The following is a 14,695-nucleotide window of genomic DNA, read 5'->3' on the forward strand; positions in this document are numbered from 1 at the left end:
TCACACTATTTATAAAACCATGCGATCCCCACACCTAAAGCTAATGCAAAGTTCACTACAGGCTCCCAAACTGCAATAGCCTCTACATAACCTGCATGGACATCGCTTGCATCAAGTCCAGACTTCGACATGGAAATTATCTTACCTCTAAGCAAAGTAAAGTTTTATAAATTCAGCAACTACTCAGTCAAACTTACTACAAAATTGATTGTAAGTCAGTTTTATAAATGAGGCCTCTGGTTTTTAGGAGCACAGAAGGTTTGCTGTGATAAATGTCTCCTAGAAAAGCTGCACTGCGGTAAATGTTTAAAGTATTTCCCTCGTGGATGTAATTAACCAAATAATTTGCTTTATTGAACATAGGCCGTCACACAGGTAACAAAAACAGACAACTGATATGCTTGAAATGAAAAAAGAAAAACCCACATTTTATTGCACTTAAGTTATAAGAAAATAAAATTCTAAGTGAATCAAACAAATACACAATCCCTTTTAAGGTTTTTTCTGTCTGTTTTCTTTTTTGCCAGGCAGTTTACATGAACTGAAAAAATAAAACACCTGCAACAAATCTGATTTCTCAAACCAGATCATAAATTAAAACAGAGGGAGAAAACAACGAGAGGAGATAGAGCAAGATTGTTTTCTTTTTTTCTTTTTTAATATACAGTGTTATACCACTTTCACAGTTCAGCTTGAGTTGTGACTCTTGGAGATTGAGACGATTTTCGTTTGGCTACAATGTTTCTGTTCACGTTTTGTTGCCTTTGTGTTTTTATTTTTCCCACTGACAAATCCACGAGGCTGCGACCGCCCCGCTGATTTTCGACTGCAACACATGTAACACTAAGACTCCTGGCAGCACGACCTGTCAGTTGATGCTTGTGATGGTCTCCTCTGTTGCTTCAGACATCTTTGAATGGAACAACAATCACACACGGATACGGACAGTTCTTTCATTCACGTGTTAAAACCGATACATCTGCTAGTTTTTTTTCTTTGCCAGTCCACACAGCATTTGTACATTTCCCCAAAGAACAGGCTGAAAGAGCTTTGTCCCAAGGAATGTGTTTACAAGTTGCCCATTAACACGCTAACACACACACACACACTCATGCACGCACACACACACGCACGCCAACAGTGTACATCCCCTTGTTTTCCTCTCTGCAGGCGATCCCGTCAGTATCTGTCGGACACGCTCCCTCCTCTCAGCCTCGTAGAGGCACGTTTGGCTCAAGTTTCAGTGGCAAAAACAAACAAAATAAAACAAAAATGTTGGATGTTAACTTTTGTCATCTTTTGTTTCTTTAAGTCCAAACATATAGAGTTCAATTTGGAATTTTGCCTGGGACTAAAACGTCACAGCAAGTAAAAGTTCCCTCTCTCTTTTTTTCCATTCATCTAGCAGCATAAATACAGTTTGGCCACTGGGGGAAAACAGTAGAGGGGAAGGGGGCAGGGGGTTCAGGGGCATTAATCCACAGCGCTTAGAGCAAAGAACCTTTACTTCCTCTCGTCACAACACCGGCATTGAGGAAACCACCCCAGCTAGATTCTGAAAAATTCTGGACAGCATTGATGTTTATATGTGGAGACGGAGTTCTAAACCAAGGTATGTAGAAAACAGAAAGGAAGAACAAACAACTCAAATAAAAAGACGAAAAGAAAAAAAACCCCTTGTGACATAATGACAGCAAACCTAAACAGAGCAGCTTTCTAATACTGGGATTTGTTGCTGTTGGCAACCGTGAGGAAAAAAAACAAAAGGGAAACCCCTTTCATATGATAAACCAAAAAACGTATTGAAATTCACAGTTGTGTTTGTGTGCGATATTGTAAAATCAAACTTGTGAAACCGAGTGTAGAACAATAAAAACGGAAATGGAGTGACAAGAGACGAGCCTGATTACAGGCCGAACCCTCCGATCGCTTTCTCTCCTCTGCAACAAGCAGCTCTTCAGGTGTAACTGTGTGTGGAAATTTAGCTTTAAAATGTTTACCACCTTCCTCAATCTCTTCCACTTTGCGGTTGGCCATTTTGAGTGTATGTGTGTGTGGGCGCGCACTGATGGGAGGGTATGTGGGGGAGAGGGGGGAGGGGGTCTTTAAAAAATAATATATCTCTGTACATCTCAAAATCTGTCAGGCTTGAGCGAAACCAAGTCTCTGTGCGAAGCTGACCCCGAACCGAAAGGGTTGAGAGTCACTTCAAAAGAGTTCAGTCGTCATTCCTTTTCTTCTTTCTCCCAGCCAATCAAGGGACAGACCGGTCGTGCCTCCCCCCGCCTCGTTTCCAGCCCGATCCCCTCCCGATTCCACCTCGTACTGGTGGTAGGGGGTCAAAAGCAGGGGCTGAACACATGTGAGGGTCTGTGGCTCTGTTGGTAACATTTGCCCAAAGGGGGACGGGGAAGATGATGGTAGAGGACAGGACAGCCCACTGGTGGTGGTGGTGGTTGTAGATTTTGCGAGTTTGGGTAAAGAGTTCTGGGCTACGGCCCCTCCGGTTTCTAGGTGCCTCATCTCCCATTCCCTCTCTATTCCTTCCTCTCCGTGGTTCGCTCTCTTCGTCCTTCCCCCACTACGTCCCTTCTCACTTCATGTCCACGTCAAAGTCCAGCACCAGCAGCTTGGTCTCCTCTGTGCCGTTGCGGCTGCCCACCGCGCACACCAGCTTGGTGTTGGAGGCTCGGATGCGCCACACCACACCACCGCTGCCGCCACTCTCCAGAGTCACCAGGTTTCGGATGAACTCGCCCGTCTTCAGGTCCCACAGTTTAACTGTGCCATCGTCTGAGCTGGTGATGACAAAGTTCTTGTTGAACTGGAGGCACGTCACGGCGCTCTGGTGCTTGTGGGGACCTGGACACACAAAGAAAGATGCAGATGGTTAAAGAGATGAAGTGTGCGGTCAATAAAAAGTCCTTTACCGCAGCAGGAACTTTCCAAGAACTTTGCAAGAGGAACCAGGATCTAAATTTAGTTATTCACCCTAGTTCTGCACCCCAAAAGTCCTTGCTCCAGGGATAGAGGTTTCTGATGGCCCAGGAAACATCAAGGGCAGTGTTGGCGTTTCCATGACAATTTGTTTCAATCAGACTATAAATTCTAGTCATTTGCTTTGATATTTATTGTTGGTCCAGCACCTGCTAAAATGTAAAAAATCTCTTCTTCTCTTCAATTACTAAAACTTAAGTACATTTCTTCAGACAGTGAGCAAGCGTTAGGTTGCAGGTGTTAACCAGAGCTAGGACTTGGGATACGAATATCTTGTACTTAAATAATATTTACGTTCTACTAATTATGAAACATAACAAGAACAACATAATGACTGTGTTGTTGTCTCTAAGCGTACAAGAAGTCTTGAAAAAGCCGCTATTTTTAGTTAGTAATTTATCAAACTGACTTTTTTCCCAACGTGATGGAAATGTAAACAGTAATGCACAAGAGGGAACTGTTAGTTCCCGATTATTCCTGCAGGGTTTTCCACCGTGTTGTACAGCAGACCACCTCACCCTCACCAGAAATAAAGAGTAAGACCACCCCTGCGAACTAAAACATTAACATTCAGGGGAAAGGAGTGCCGTTTTCTAAAGAGTCTGTCTATTGTTTAGGCTGCCATCTTCTAAGGAAATTGATCACAAGACTCCCCCTGTCCTGGGCCTCCACAGTTCCTGGTATAATTTAGTGAAAAAAAAAAGATAAGAGAGCAGTGGATGGGTGAATTTAAAATGAGCTAGAGTTGTGGCATAAGAATAGATACAAAACAAAACCTCTGTACGCCTGTGAGTGGAAGGGAAAATGCATCTGTTGTAGTCCTGAAGCTGTTGTGAGTGTAGTGAGGTCTCTAGGACGAGCTGCAGTGACATGCCAGGACTCGGGCCTGTCACTGTCACGGAGGCTAAACAGCTCCAGCTACACCTCCGTCTGGTGTGTTTGTGTGCTGGCAGCTGGCAGGAGGCCACAGTTAAAGTGAAGATGGCGGCTCTTACTGCCTTCATTAAGGTGACTTTATTTGTAACTGTACACGTGCAGTGACTTAAGATTTCCCCAAGGGGCTTGAAAATGATATCTTAATTAAAATCAATTAGGGCGACATAAAACACAAACAAGCGCAGAATCAAGTGCTGGCAAAACGAAGTGCTTTTTACTGGAGGTTGCTATAGCAGCTATTTTCTTTCAGACACGATTAATTTCTTTCCACTTTCACAATCCATTTGCAGTGAAAATTTGTTGAAAATCTCACCATCAACACGCGCTCGCATCTTTTACATTTCTGTCTCTGGTTAGATCAAAGGCTGTGTTATTTACCCGAGTATACGATGCTGCTCTGCACCAACCCCCAACATGCCTGACTCTCTCCTCCCTCCTCTTCCTCTCCCCCCATTACCACAACAAAGCAGCCTGCTCCGTCATTACCTACACTCTCTACAGCTGACAGTGACGACCTTGTTGCTGGCCTATTGTCTTATCAAAACACACTAATGAATGGCAGATATTGTCCGCTGACCTAATTATATGACCTACAAAGTTCCCTGGCCCTCATCCCTTCACTGTAGTCACCCCTCCTCCTCCTCACAAGACACGCACACATCCTCCCTCCGGTCGGGTTTATCCCTCCCCTGTCTCTTCAGGCTCTCACTGGGGCATCCCATTGTTCAGCGGGTGTGTGTGTTGGTGTTTGTAAGAGCAGCATTCAGGGTTGTAGTTTGCTAATGAGGGCATTTAGGGGCGGGGTACTGGTGGTTGCTGCTGCTGCTGCTGCTATTCAGCGAAAACATTTCCAACTTCCTGTGAGGCACCAGAGCTGCTAATAGAGTTTAAACTATTCCAGCAGACACAAAAGAAAATGAGACTGTAATCAGGACCAGCAGACCCACAAGGTGTTGGCTCACACAGACAAACAGGTCATTTAGTCTGAGTTTTAATTGGACTCAAGTCCCATCTTGTGTGCTTGTCGTTGTCATTATTCTATGTTTAGTTACACATTTATAGTTGAGTGGTTCTGCAGCCTGTTTTATAAACTCACCACTTTGCACAGTTTCTCCATCTCTCATGTTTCACCTACTGTAGTGCATTATTCAGGTAATGTGCTGCAGAAAGACACTACCAACTAAAAAAAGAGAAGGTAATGTATGACAGCAGCTGCTCGTCCTTTTTATCTGCTGAGCTCAAATGTATTCACTGGAGCTGATTTTAAACTGGATGTTATTTAACACTTTTAGCTATATAAATGTGGATCATGTTTCAGTTTTTATTTCCATACAATTGAACTGTCGATGTTTAGGTTGGTTTGGTCAAGTTTACAATGAGACTACAACCAGTTAGCAAGTAGCAGAGGCTGGACGTTTTAACCATTTATCCATTACTTTTAGCTAACTGTTTATACTTCTCTACTCACTGTGAACTACCTAACACACAATACAATGTGTCTTTTTATACCGCAAACATTTATTGATCTCTTCTGTTGTGCTTTAATATTTTTCCACTAATGTGAAGATCACACTTAAATATATAGTCATAAATAATACAAAAAAACCATCAACATAAGTCTTGGACGTTTACACCAACAGTAAAGGAAGCATAAACTCATACTTGTGCCCTTGTCTGCTACAAGTCATGGTCACTGTATATCACAGTACTGCAGCTTCATTATAAATGTCACAGATAACGAGCTCCTGGTGGGAACATCAAATAAAACTTCCAATAGTGGTCCTTATCACTTTCCCGCCACAACAACATCTGCTTGTTCTACCTCAACCTCCTTCTGCGATGGTGGACTCACCTTGCAGTGTTTGCAGGCACTGGCCAGTCTTGATGTCCCAGATCTTGACAGTGGAGTCTGCGTTGCCTGAGACCAGGATGTTGTCTTTGAGCTCCATGCCGCTGGTGAGGGACTGATGCCCCGTTAGCGTGTGGATGCAGTTGCCCGTCTCCACGTCCCAGACCCTTATAGACGTGTCCAATGAGCCGCTCACCACGTGGATCCCATCAAACTAGAAGGCAGAGAGGATCTAAAGGTCAGCCTCGACACTCGCAGACTCAATGTCGATGGAACTTTTTAAACTGAGAATCAAGTTACCATCAGTAACTGTCACCTCAACTTGCAGTTGCTGCTTACACAGCATACTTTGATTCTATTAACAAACTTAAGATTAAACTCATTGAAATGAATGAATTTTATTGATTTCTTTTTCATTCCCACGTCCAATAGTAGAGCATCAACACTTTAAAAGCCTAACGATGCAGCGTGGTACAAAAACCAATCTATCAGTGCAGTAAACAGCCTCGTCTCATCTCTCTGGTGATGGCACCAGCTAAAGTGCACTGTAATCACACAGAGTGGGTGAGAGGACATCTTAGAGGACACAGACGAATGATTTTCTTTTCACAGAATGAACAAACAACCACACACATACATGTTTGGAGAAGATGCATTAAAACATTACAAAATAGTAGAAAAGCATCGGTGCAATCAGACCAGATTGTCTTTTTTTGTGCCACACTGGCAAAGAAACTACCTGAACACAAGGAGAGGAATTCTCAAATAACATAATATGAATATTTGTACATACAGTATGTACATATTGATGAGGCTGATTGTCCTTGGTGACTCTCAGATTGAACCTGGTTTTATATTGGTGGAGACGCAGCACTAAACTGAAAACAACAAACTCTGAAACATGCTCATTTGTTGGGGGAGATATAAATAAAACTAAATAATACCTAAATTCACAGTTATGGTTAATATTTCCATTTGGCTCAATAAAACTTTAATATTTTTTGAAAGTTATGTTGCAGTTTGTGATGTTAAAGGGACTTTCTGTTTAGTTTTCTTTTGAGCAGATGGTGCGACAGATGTTTCCTCGCAACCAGTTTACACATTACGAGTCTTTGTAAGAGAAGATCCTTAACAAATGGAATAATTTATTTTACTCAACATGCAAATGCAAAAAAAAAAACAACAAAAAAACACACTAGTGAATGTGTGTCTCAAGCTGCTCACCTGTAATGAGTACACTCTGTTGGTGTGGCCCTGCAGCGTGTGGAGGCAGGTCTCTGTCTCGGGGTCCCACACTTTGACCATGAAATCGTAGGCACCGCTGACCACCCTCCGCCCGTCATACTGGACACAGCGCACCGCAGCCACGTGGCCCATGAGGACGTGTAAACACTGACCTGTCTCAATGTCCCAGACGCGCAGCGTGGCGTCACGAGAGCCACTGACCACCCTGAAACCAGAAAGACACAAAGACAGCAAGTCAAGTGCTTGTACTAGAGCTATACGTCCAATATATAAGTTTGGGTGCAGTCAAAACTTTTGTAAATTCAACTGAAGTCTTTATGTTGAGCTTCACTTTCCCACTGAGGGAACATCTTCCAGTCTGTCAAATTAAATTCTTAAATTCAATAGTCTAAAACAACACATTCATTCATACCTTGGCAGCTGCATTGACAGAATAATGAGACAGGTATGAACATTTTCCTTCCCACCTCTGACAACAAGAAACCTACAGCATCACATTCATGTCCATACTTGAATGTACAAAAACACCCATTTAACTCAAACAGCCACCCTGCAGCAGTGTCTTCACCCGGAATGGAAAATGAAAGATATATTATAGAAAAGGAAACTCCCTTTGGGGAAGATTTGTATTTTTTTATTTTTCCAATTATTACTGTAAAAACAGTTTGGACCAAGGATATTATTAAAGAGAGAGAGAGAGAGATACAGTAGGAGAACATGTTTGAGGAGAATCTGGTCACTGATTGATTGATAGCTCTTTCTTTAACTTCCCCCAGATTACAGACAGATTTCAATAAAGACTGAGGCAGAAATTCCACCATACTATGAAATGAGCTCTATCACAGGGTATTGAGATTTAAAAAAAAACAGCACATATTCTTTATTTATAAAATGGCTTACGGTGCAACATAGATGGGAAATCACCAACATGTTATTCACTGTCTGCCTGCAGCTTACAGCATTTCCAAAGTGAGTAATCATATGCTACACAAAAACCTTGGTGGGCCCTAAGGCGAAAAGAGCACTTTGAGTCTCTGGAGTGTAATACTGAGTGAATGAATGAGCAGCAGTTCACTTAAGATGGCTCACAGGGTCTATTTAATCATTATGAGACCACATGCTCACTTTCATCGAGACACTGTCCTCTTATAGTGTTGCAGACATGCTCTTTTTGCTTGCTAGGATCGCTGTTAAATCGGGTGTCATGATTCTAATATTAACAGAGCGTATGGGACATGAAAGGAATAGTTCAACTTTTTGGGACTTTATTGCTGAGAGTTAGATGAGTACCGTTTACATAGACACAGATATAACTTCTTATTTGGCAGAGACGGGTTATCCATTTCCTCCTGCTTCTAGTCTTTATGCTAAGATAAGCTAGCGACAGCTTCATATTAACCGTACAGACGTGAGAACTGTATCGATCTTCTCATCCAAACTCTTGGCAGGAAAGCAAATATGCGTATTTCATAAAAACATCAAACTATTCCTTTAACAAATACACTTTTAGATTTATGAACTAGTTTGCCTCATCATTTGTTGTAAAACCCACTGTTTAACATATTTAATGGATCTATCTACAACTAACAAGTATTAGTATTTTCATTTGCCATTATTTAATACTGATTATTACTAATGGTCATCACACTTTCCTGAAGCCTGAAGTGACACCTTAAAATAGCTTGTTTTGTATGACCAGTTGTATAAAACCCAAAGATATCTGGTTCAATGTCGCAAAGACAAAGAGAAAATCCTCACACACTAGGGAATCTTCAGAATTAATTCTTTCAGCTCTACATTTATGAGCTAAAATTGCATCATATCAAAAGAACCACAATTTCAAAAGACACTACAAAGGTTAATGAGGCCCAACGGCGAGAATTGCCCATACCTTTTCTCATGTAGGTGCATGCAGCGCACTGTTGAGGTATGCCCATAGAGGGTGTGGATACATTCTCCTGTCTCTGCGTTCCAGACCTTGAGTGTGCGATCAGTGGAGCCGCTGATAATAATGTTGTCTCTCATCTGGGATGACCACACGCCCCCTGTATGGCCCACCAATGTGCGCAGACACTTAAAAAGATCACAGAGGAAGAAGATCATTATATTTCTCAGTAAGTACAGACTTTGGATGTAAGAAAAGTTAGTTTTCAAAGACAATCAAGGTGATTTCATTCATATTTATTACATTTGAGAACTCATAAAATCCTTTTTTTTAAAAACTCTCCTATGACCTCTTAGTGCCTTCAGGGGAAAAAAGACAAGTAGAATTAAATTTCTGTGACCTTTCAGGCTGAAAGAGGAGCCAGTCGTTCCATACCTGCTGCGGCTGTACTGGGACAAAATCTCTCCCTCAGCTTTTATAATTGCTTTTACTTATCTGTTGGAAACGCGGGCCATTCAAGCCGTTTGCAGAAAGGGTTGACAACTGTCTTCAGTAAAGAAATGCGCCCATTCATCCACATTAGGGATGGTAGATTAGCTATTGATTACTGCAGTTATGGAAATCTTTGTGATCAATTGAATTTGAGTCACTACAGTTTGTCTAATTTGTCCCTCGATTTAATTATCCTAAAAGGCATTAAATTAAAATTCTTTGGGGAGAGGAGCAAACTGTAGAAGAGGTCGCTGGCAAGTGCTGTGGTTATGTCAGGTTCAGAGTGGAGCGTGTTGCTGAAGTGTACAACATGTGACCCCCTGACTGCAGCTGATAAGCCACTGAGCAATGAATGGCAGTGCAGGGCAAGAGGTTTTATTGCAGCGAGTAAAAGAGGAAGATGATGCTGCAGCCTGTCTTCCTCCCTTTCTGTGCTGTGATAAAGAGAATCACTCCATTAACTGTGGGCCAATGTGGCATGACCTTACAATCAACCTCACTACAGTGTTAAAAGTCTTACTTGTTTTATCACCATGGTCCTTTCTTCTTTTATACAGCAGTGAAATACATAATCCTGGAGCTGGGACATTTGACTAAATTACACTTAATTGTATACTTAAAATATAACATGGCTATTTTGTGGATTATCGTGCTATATTATCAGGATTCAGACTGACCACATTTGTGATAAATATTTGCTTTTCTTCTGTAGCACAGGCCTGCAGTTTATTATGAATCATACTCTCAAGGATGCAAGATTTTTCTCGTGAATCGGAGCCAGCGGTTGAGGTTCCAAGAACAAGAATCACAGTGTGTGATTAGAGCCTACTCAAACACTGTGTGGGAAGAGAAAAATACCTGAAATGAAGGGCTTAGGCTTCTTTATCTGTCAGTGAAACAAACATGAAATGAGGCTGTCCCTAAGAGGGAAAGATTTGCATTTTTTAATGAACCTCTTTTTTTTGGGCACAAGGGTTTCCATACAATGCTTAACATCTGCATTATATTTTCCATTTATTTATACACATATGTGGCATCCAATCTTAAGGGGTTAAAGAAAAAAAACAGTGGAAGAGTTATCCAGTACAGCAGCCTCAGAGCTCTAGACCATGGAATTGTTTTCTCTTTGCCACCCTCTTTGGCCTTAGTAGGATATATTAGCATATGCAGGTCAACTTGGCTAAAGGCTGCATGCAGCTAATGTTTAAATAAAATTTGGCAGGTCAAGACATCACATTATAATAAACTCACATATGCATGATCTAAAGAACACCCGGACTACAGCTGAATCTATATTAGGCATGCTTACAGTTTATCTTATAAATTGTGAAACAACCCAACAGCTCAGCTGAAAACCACCAAAGAAGAAACCTTCAATGCCTTGGTCATAACTTATGATCTCATTGTTACCAGAACAGATCTGATCATTACCAAAACAACTGTCTGATAATTATGATAAAAGGTTAAAATGGTTATTGATCGTCTCTCTTTGAGAAGACAGATAAAGTAATGAACTTGGTGGAGCAGGAAACTCTGCTGCTGCCTCCTCGAATATTTTCTACTGGGAGATTTTAACCAACTTGAGTCTCATATGATGCCTCTCTTGCAATGCTTCCCCCAGCAACTGAAAAAACTGAACATGCTCTCAGCTTTTTTAACAAATGGAGGTGGCATAAGGCTGAAGAATGAATCAAAATGGTGCAGACTGAAGGTATTCTGAGTGCTGAGTGAGAATGATTGTGGCAATATGTTTGCGCGTTTCCATTCCTTGAGCTGCTGATTTGATGGCATAGGTCATGATTTACTGCTTCACTTAAGTACTGACAGATGTGGTACCACAACTACACTGTCCGTTCCTCAATAGAAGAGGGCATTATTATGGAAACAAAATCACAGCCTCTCTTGTGCATTCATATCCACCCATGCATAAAATGCTAGATGGTCTTCATTAATTTAATTTGACAATTTAAGCAGTCATTTCCCCATCTCTAATCATCTTAACAGTATTCCTCTTAAGTTCACAGCTCCACAAGCAATCTCTAATCTCTGTTGGTTAGAAAAAAGGAGGAGAAGGTAATCTGGGTATCCATGCAGCTAAAGCATCTGGCAGAGGACAACTCTCCCTGGATATGACAGCAGTCCACAGGTCTGCCATCTTAGATCTGCCTGACAGCTGAGACTGCTGCTGACAGGCACCACCAAGGACATGCGCTGCTCTGTTAAGCACCAGGCAGCCACCTTTGCAGCAATGAGATGTGTGCAGCTGTTTGTGTGCAGAAGATTGACATCTTTCACTGAAGCTGGAGGACACGCATCGACAAAAAGGTCCCATCAGGTGAAGACGGAGCCTTCAAGTATCATCTAAGCAATCGCTTCTTCTATTTTTTTAAAAATTCCTCCAGACCACAAATCTGAACTGCACTTAAAAGCTTCAACATCTTACGTTAACTTGTGTTTGTTAAATTTCTGATGGAATATTTTCACCACAATCAAATCCCCATTGTCTCACCTGATCGCTAAGCAACGGCCCAGTTCTTTCAGAGGTGTGGAAGCATTTACACATAATGTGCTCATGTAATAACTCCCTGATTGCCTCACAGCAAGTGTTCGATTCACTGTATTTTCTATAACAAGATAAATCAAAGGCAAGACAAAACTGGCAGCAAAGCTGAAACATTAGCAAATACCCATCTTGGTCTTTGACAAGACTGTGCTGGAGTAACGGTATCTGATAAATATTTGTTTAACATTTGGTAAATTAAGCCATGTCCATGCAAATAACCCTTTTGCTTTCTGTGCTAAAAATGCCCAGTGAGTTTGAAAAATACATGATTCACCAACAAATCTTGAATAGAAAAAAAATTGATACTGGACAGAGTCATTAAAGTATTGATAGAAACATCTGTTACAATCTTGTCAGCATCATAACCGATTCCCTATTTAGATAAGGGCTGGGGGTACAGAGGGTAGGAAAAAAACATGAGAACATTTTCAGGCTGAAAAGTGATGCAACACCACTTGATTCACCCCACATTGTCCCATCACAGGGGAATCTTTTTGATCGCTCGGAATTGAATACAAGGTCTCAGAGTAAAAGTAAAGTTAACGCTGCTCTACCTCTGGCACAACTTGTCTATGCTGTGACCAATTTCTTTTTCCGTCCTATCAATTTAAATCCTCTACCTACAGTGCAAGCCGCCGGAGATGCATTTCAAATCTCTCCTCAGTGGAAAAGGACAGATGTAGCTGCTGATCTCTGAGAGTATGAGCCAATTTACCCTTGTAATCTATAATCGCCCACCAAACTCATTGCTGATTTGCAGGCACTGCTTTCTCTGACGAATGAAAAACAACACGAAGTGAAACATAATATCTTTTCAGAGCATGTAGGTGATGGAGCAAATAAAAGAAAACCACATCTTCAGTCTAATGTCAGCGTTTAACATCAGAGCTCTTCATCTCCGTTGATCATCGCGCTGCTCTCGCTTATTGATCCAATTTTGACTAAGACCCAAGTTGCGGTGTTAGCAGCTGAGCTGTGGAAGGATACCCTGAGCTTTCTTTGAAGTTAAAGGATTTATGTGAAAGATAAAAAGGCGGACCAAGGTCAAACAAATCACCATTAAAGAAGGAAGGTTATGGAGTAGATATTTTCCTAACATCTTGGCTATTTGCAATATGAAGGACAAGAACAATTTATATGGGCACGTGGACTGGGAACAACAAGAGGCCTTCATCAAATGGCCAAACTGTGCAACCTCAAGATCACTGATTGCCACTTTACTGCATCTCACAGGGACAAACTGACAGTGAGGAAAAAGTAGGAATCAGGTGCTCAAATACGCTGGCAAAGACTATAAAGAATGTTGACAGCAGAGAGGAAAAACAAATGCAGGTGCTGGTAATCCCATTGTACTTTTACTTTACAGTTTTACTGGCATCGACAGCCACTTCACCCGAAATGGTCGAATAGGCTTAATTGGCCATTCCTCTCGAGTGAGGGATTCTCTCTCTGGTGTTGAGAGTTAAGGAAGCAAAGAGATGAAATCCACAGAGGGGATGTGCTCTGAATACAGCACCCAAACAGAAACGGATTTAGGTTCATCTCTTCTTCGTGACTAATGTAAACAAACAATTTTGAGGCGGATTAACGTTGTAGAAACCACAGACAATGTACTGTGCGTCTTTGACGTAAGTCTCAAGGCAGGGTGGTTTCATGGAAAGCAGTTGAGCCTGCTGGTGATATGACTCATCGCAGACTTCCTCCACCAATATGGAACCACCGCAGCTGTAACTCAACAACCTGTCATCCAGATATGAGTCTTTGGGTGGAGGAGAGCCAAATCATGCTCAGTGCCTATCGGATGACCTTGGCGAGATCTGTTAAGATCAGCAAATGCTGTGACTGATATGTGTGTAATCACTAGTGGGCCGAATGCCAACTTTACTATCTGTTAGACTGAATCTTTGCAGCAATGAAAAGCAAACTCTGGTCTATTGTGTCCAACAGAAAGAGAAGCCTACTGCAGTGTAATCATGCAGAATATCAATTTCGGCTCAAAACGGCTTTTCTCTGAATATGTTTTTATTTTTGTGAAATGAAAAAGGCAAGTTCACAGCCCAACCATATCTCATTCATTTGTCAAGTGGAAGGAATAGAGTTCCTAACAGTTTACAGAGGATTTTTAGTATATAAGAAAAAAAAAAAAAACCTTTTTGAAAATGGAGTCCAATACTGAAGCATGAAAGTGCTGCAACTTACAACAATCTGTGAACCTCTCTCTAACACAACAGTACAACCACTGCCTTCCTTTTTAATACACAGCGTAAAGCTGCAGCACAAGGGCTGTGTGGCTGCACCAGCTTCAGCAATGAATACTAACGCCGCTTGTGGACGTGCCGTGTAACAAGTCTGCAAAATGTAAGAGGGGAGAATAGACAGAGAAAGTCTTGCCTATCAGGTTAGTGGGAGCTGTGCATATACAGTTAGGTGTCAGGTAGGAAAGCTGTTATATTTTGTGTATTGCTAAATGCACAACATGCCCCATAAGATAACATCAAGTCTTATAAGCATTAAGGAATAATTTGTCTCCTTCTCTTCCCAGTCAACAAATCTGACAAAATGATGAAGAAGGATTTAACATAGAACTTAAATTTCTTAGTTAACACTTACCTTTCCTGTGATGGCTGACCAGACTTTCAGCGTGTTGTCGTCAGAGCCGCTGACGATGCGGTTGCCACAGAACTGGAGGCAGGTGATCACGTGGTCATCATGACCTTTCAGCACCTTT

General features: G+C 41.6%; 1 protein-coding gene across 2 annotated transcripts in view; it reads right to left on the reverse strand.

Moving 5' to 3' along the window:
• Positions 1-327: 327 nt before the first annotated feature.
• Positions 328-14,695, reverse strand: part of fbxw7 (F-box and WD repeat domain containing 7) — a 64,142-nt gene continuing 49,774 nt past the window's right edge. For both annotated transcript variants that reach the window (XM_051384765.1, XM_051384766.1), the window contains exons 7-11: positions 14,578-14,691; positions 8,919-9,100; positions 7,007-7,232; positions 5,786-5,996; positions 328-2,862 (exon numbers count right to left, since the gene is read on the reverse strand). In XM_051384765.1, the coding sequence (XP_051240725.1) occupies positions 2,594-2,862; positions 5,786-5,996; positions 7,007-7,232; positions 8,919-9,100; positions 14,578-14,691 (1,002 nt within the window). In that variant the 3' untranslated portion in view covers positions 328-2,593. The remainder of the gene's footprint in view (positions 2,863-5,785; positions 5,997-7,006; positions 7,233-8,918; positions 9,101-14,577; positions 14,692-14,695) is intronic.

This window comes from Dicentrarchus labrax, unplaced genomic scaffold, assembly GCF_905237075.1.
Source record: "Dicentrarchus labrax unplaced genomic scaffold, dlabrax2021, whole genome shotgun sequence".
NCBI lineage: Eukaryota > Metazoa > Chordata > Actinopteri > Moronidae > Dicentrarchus > Dicentrarchus labrax.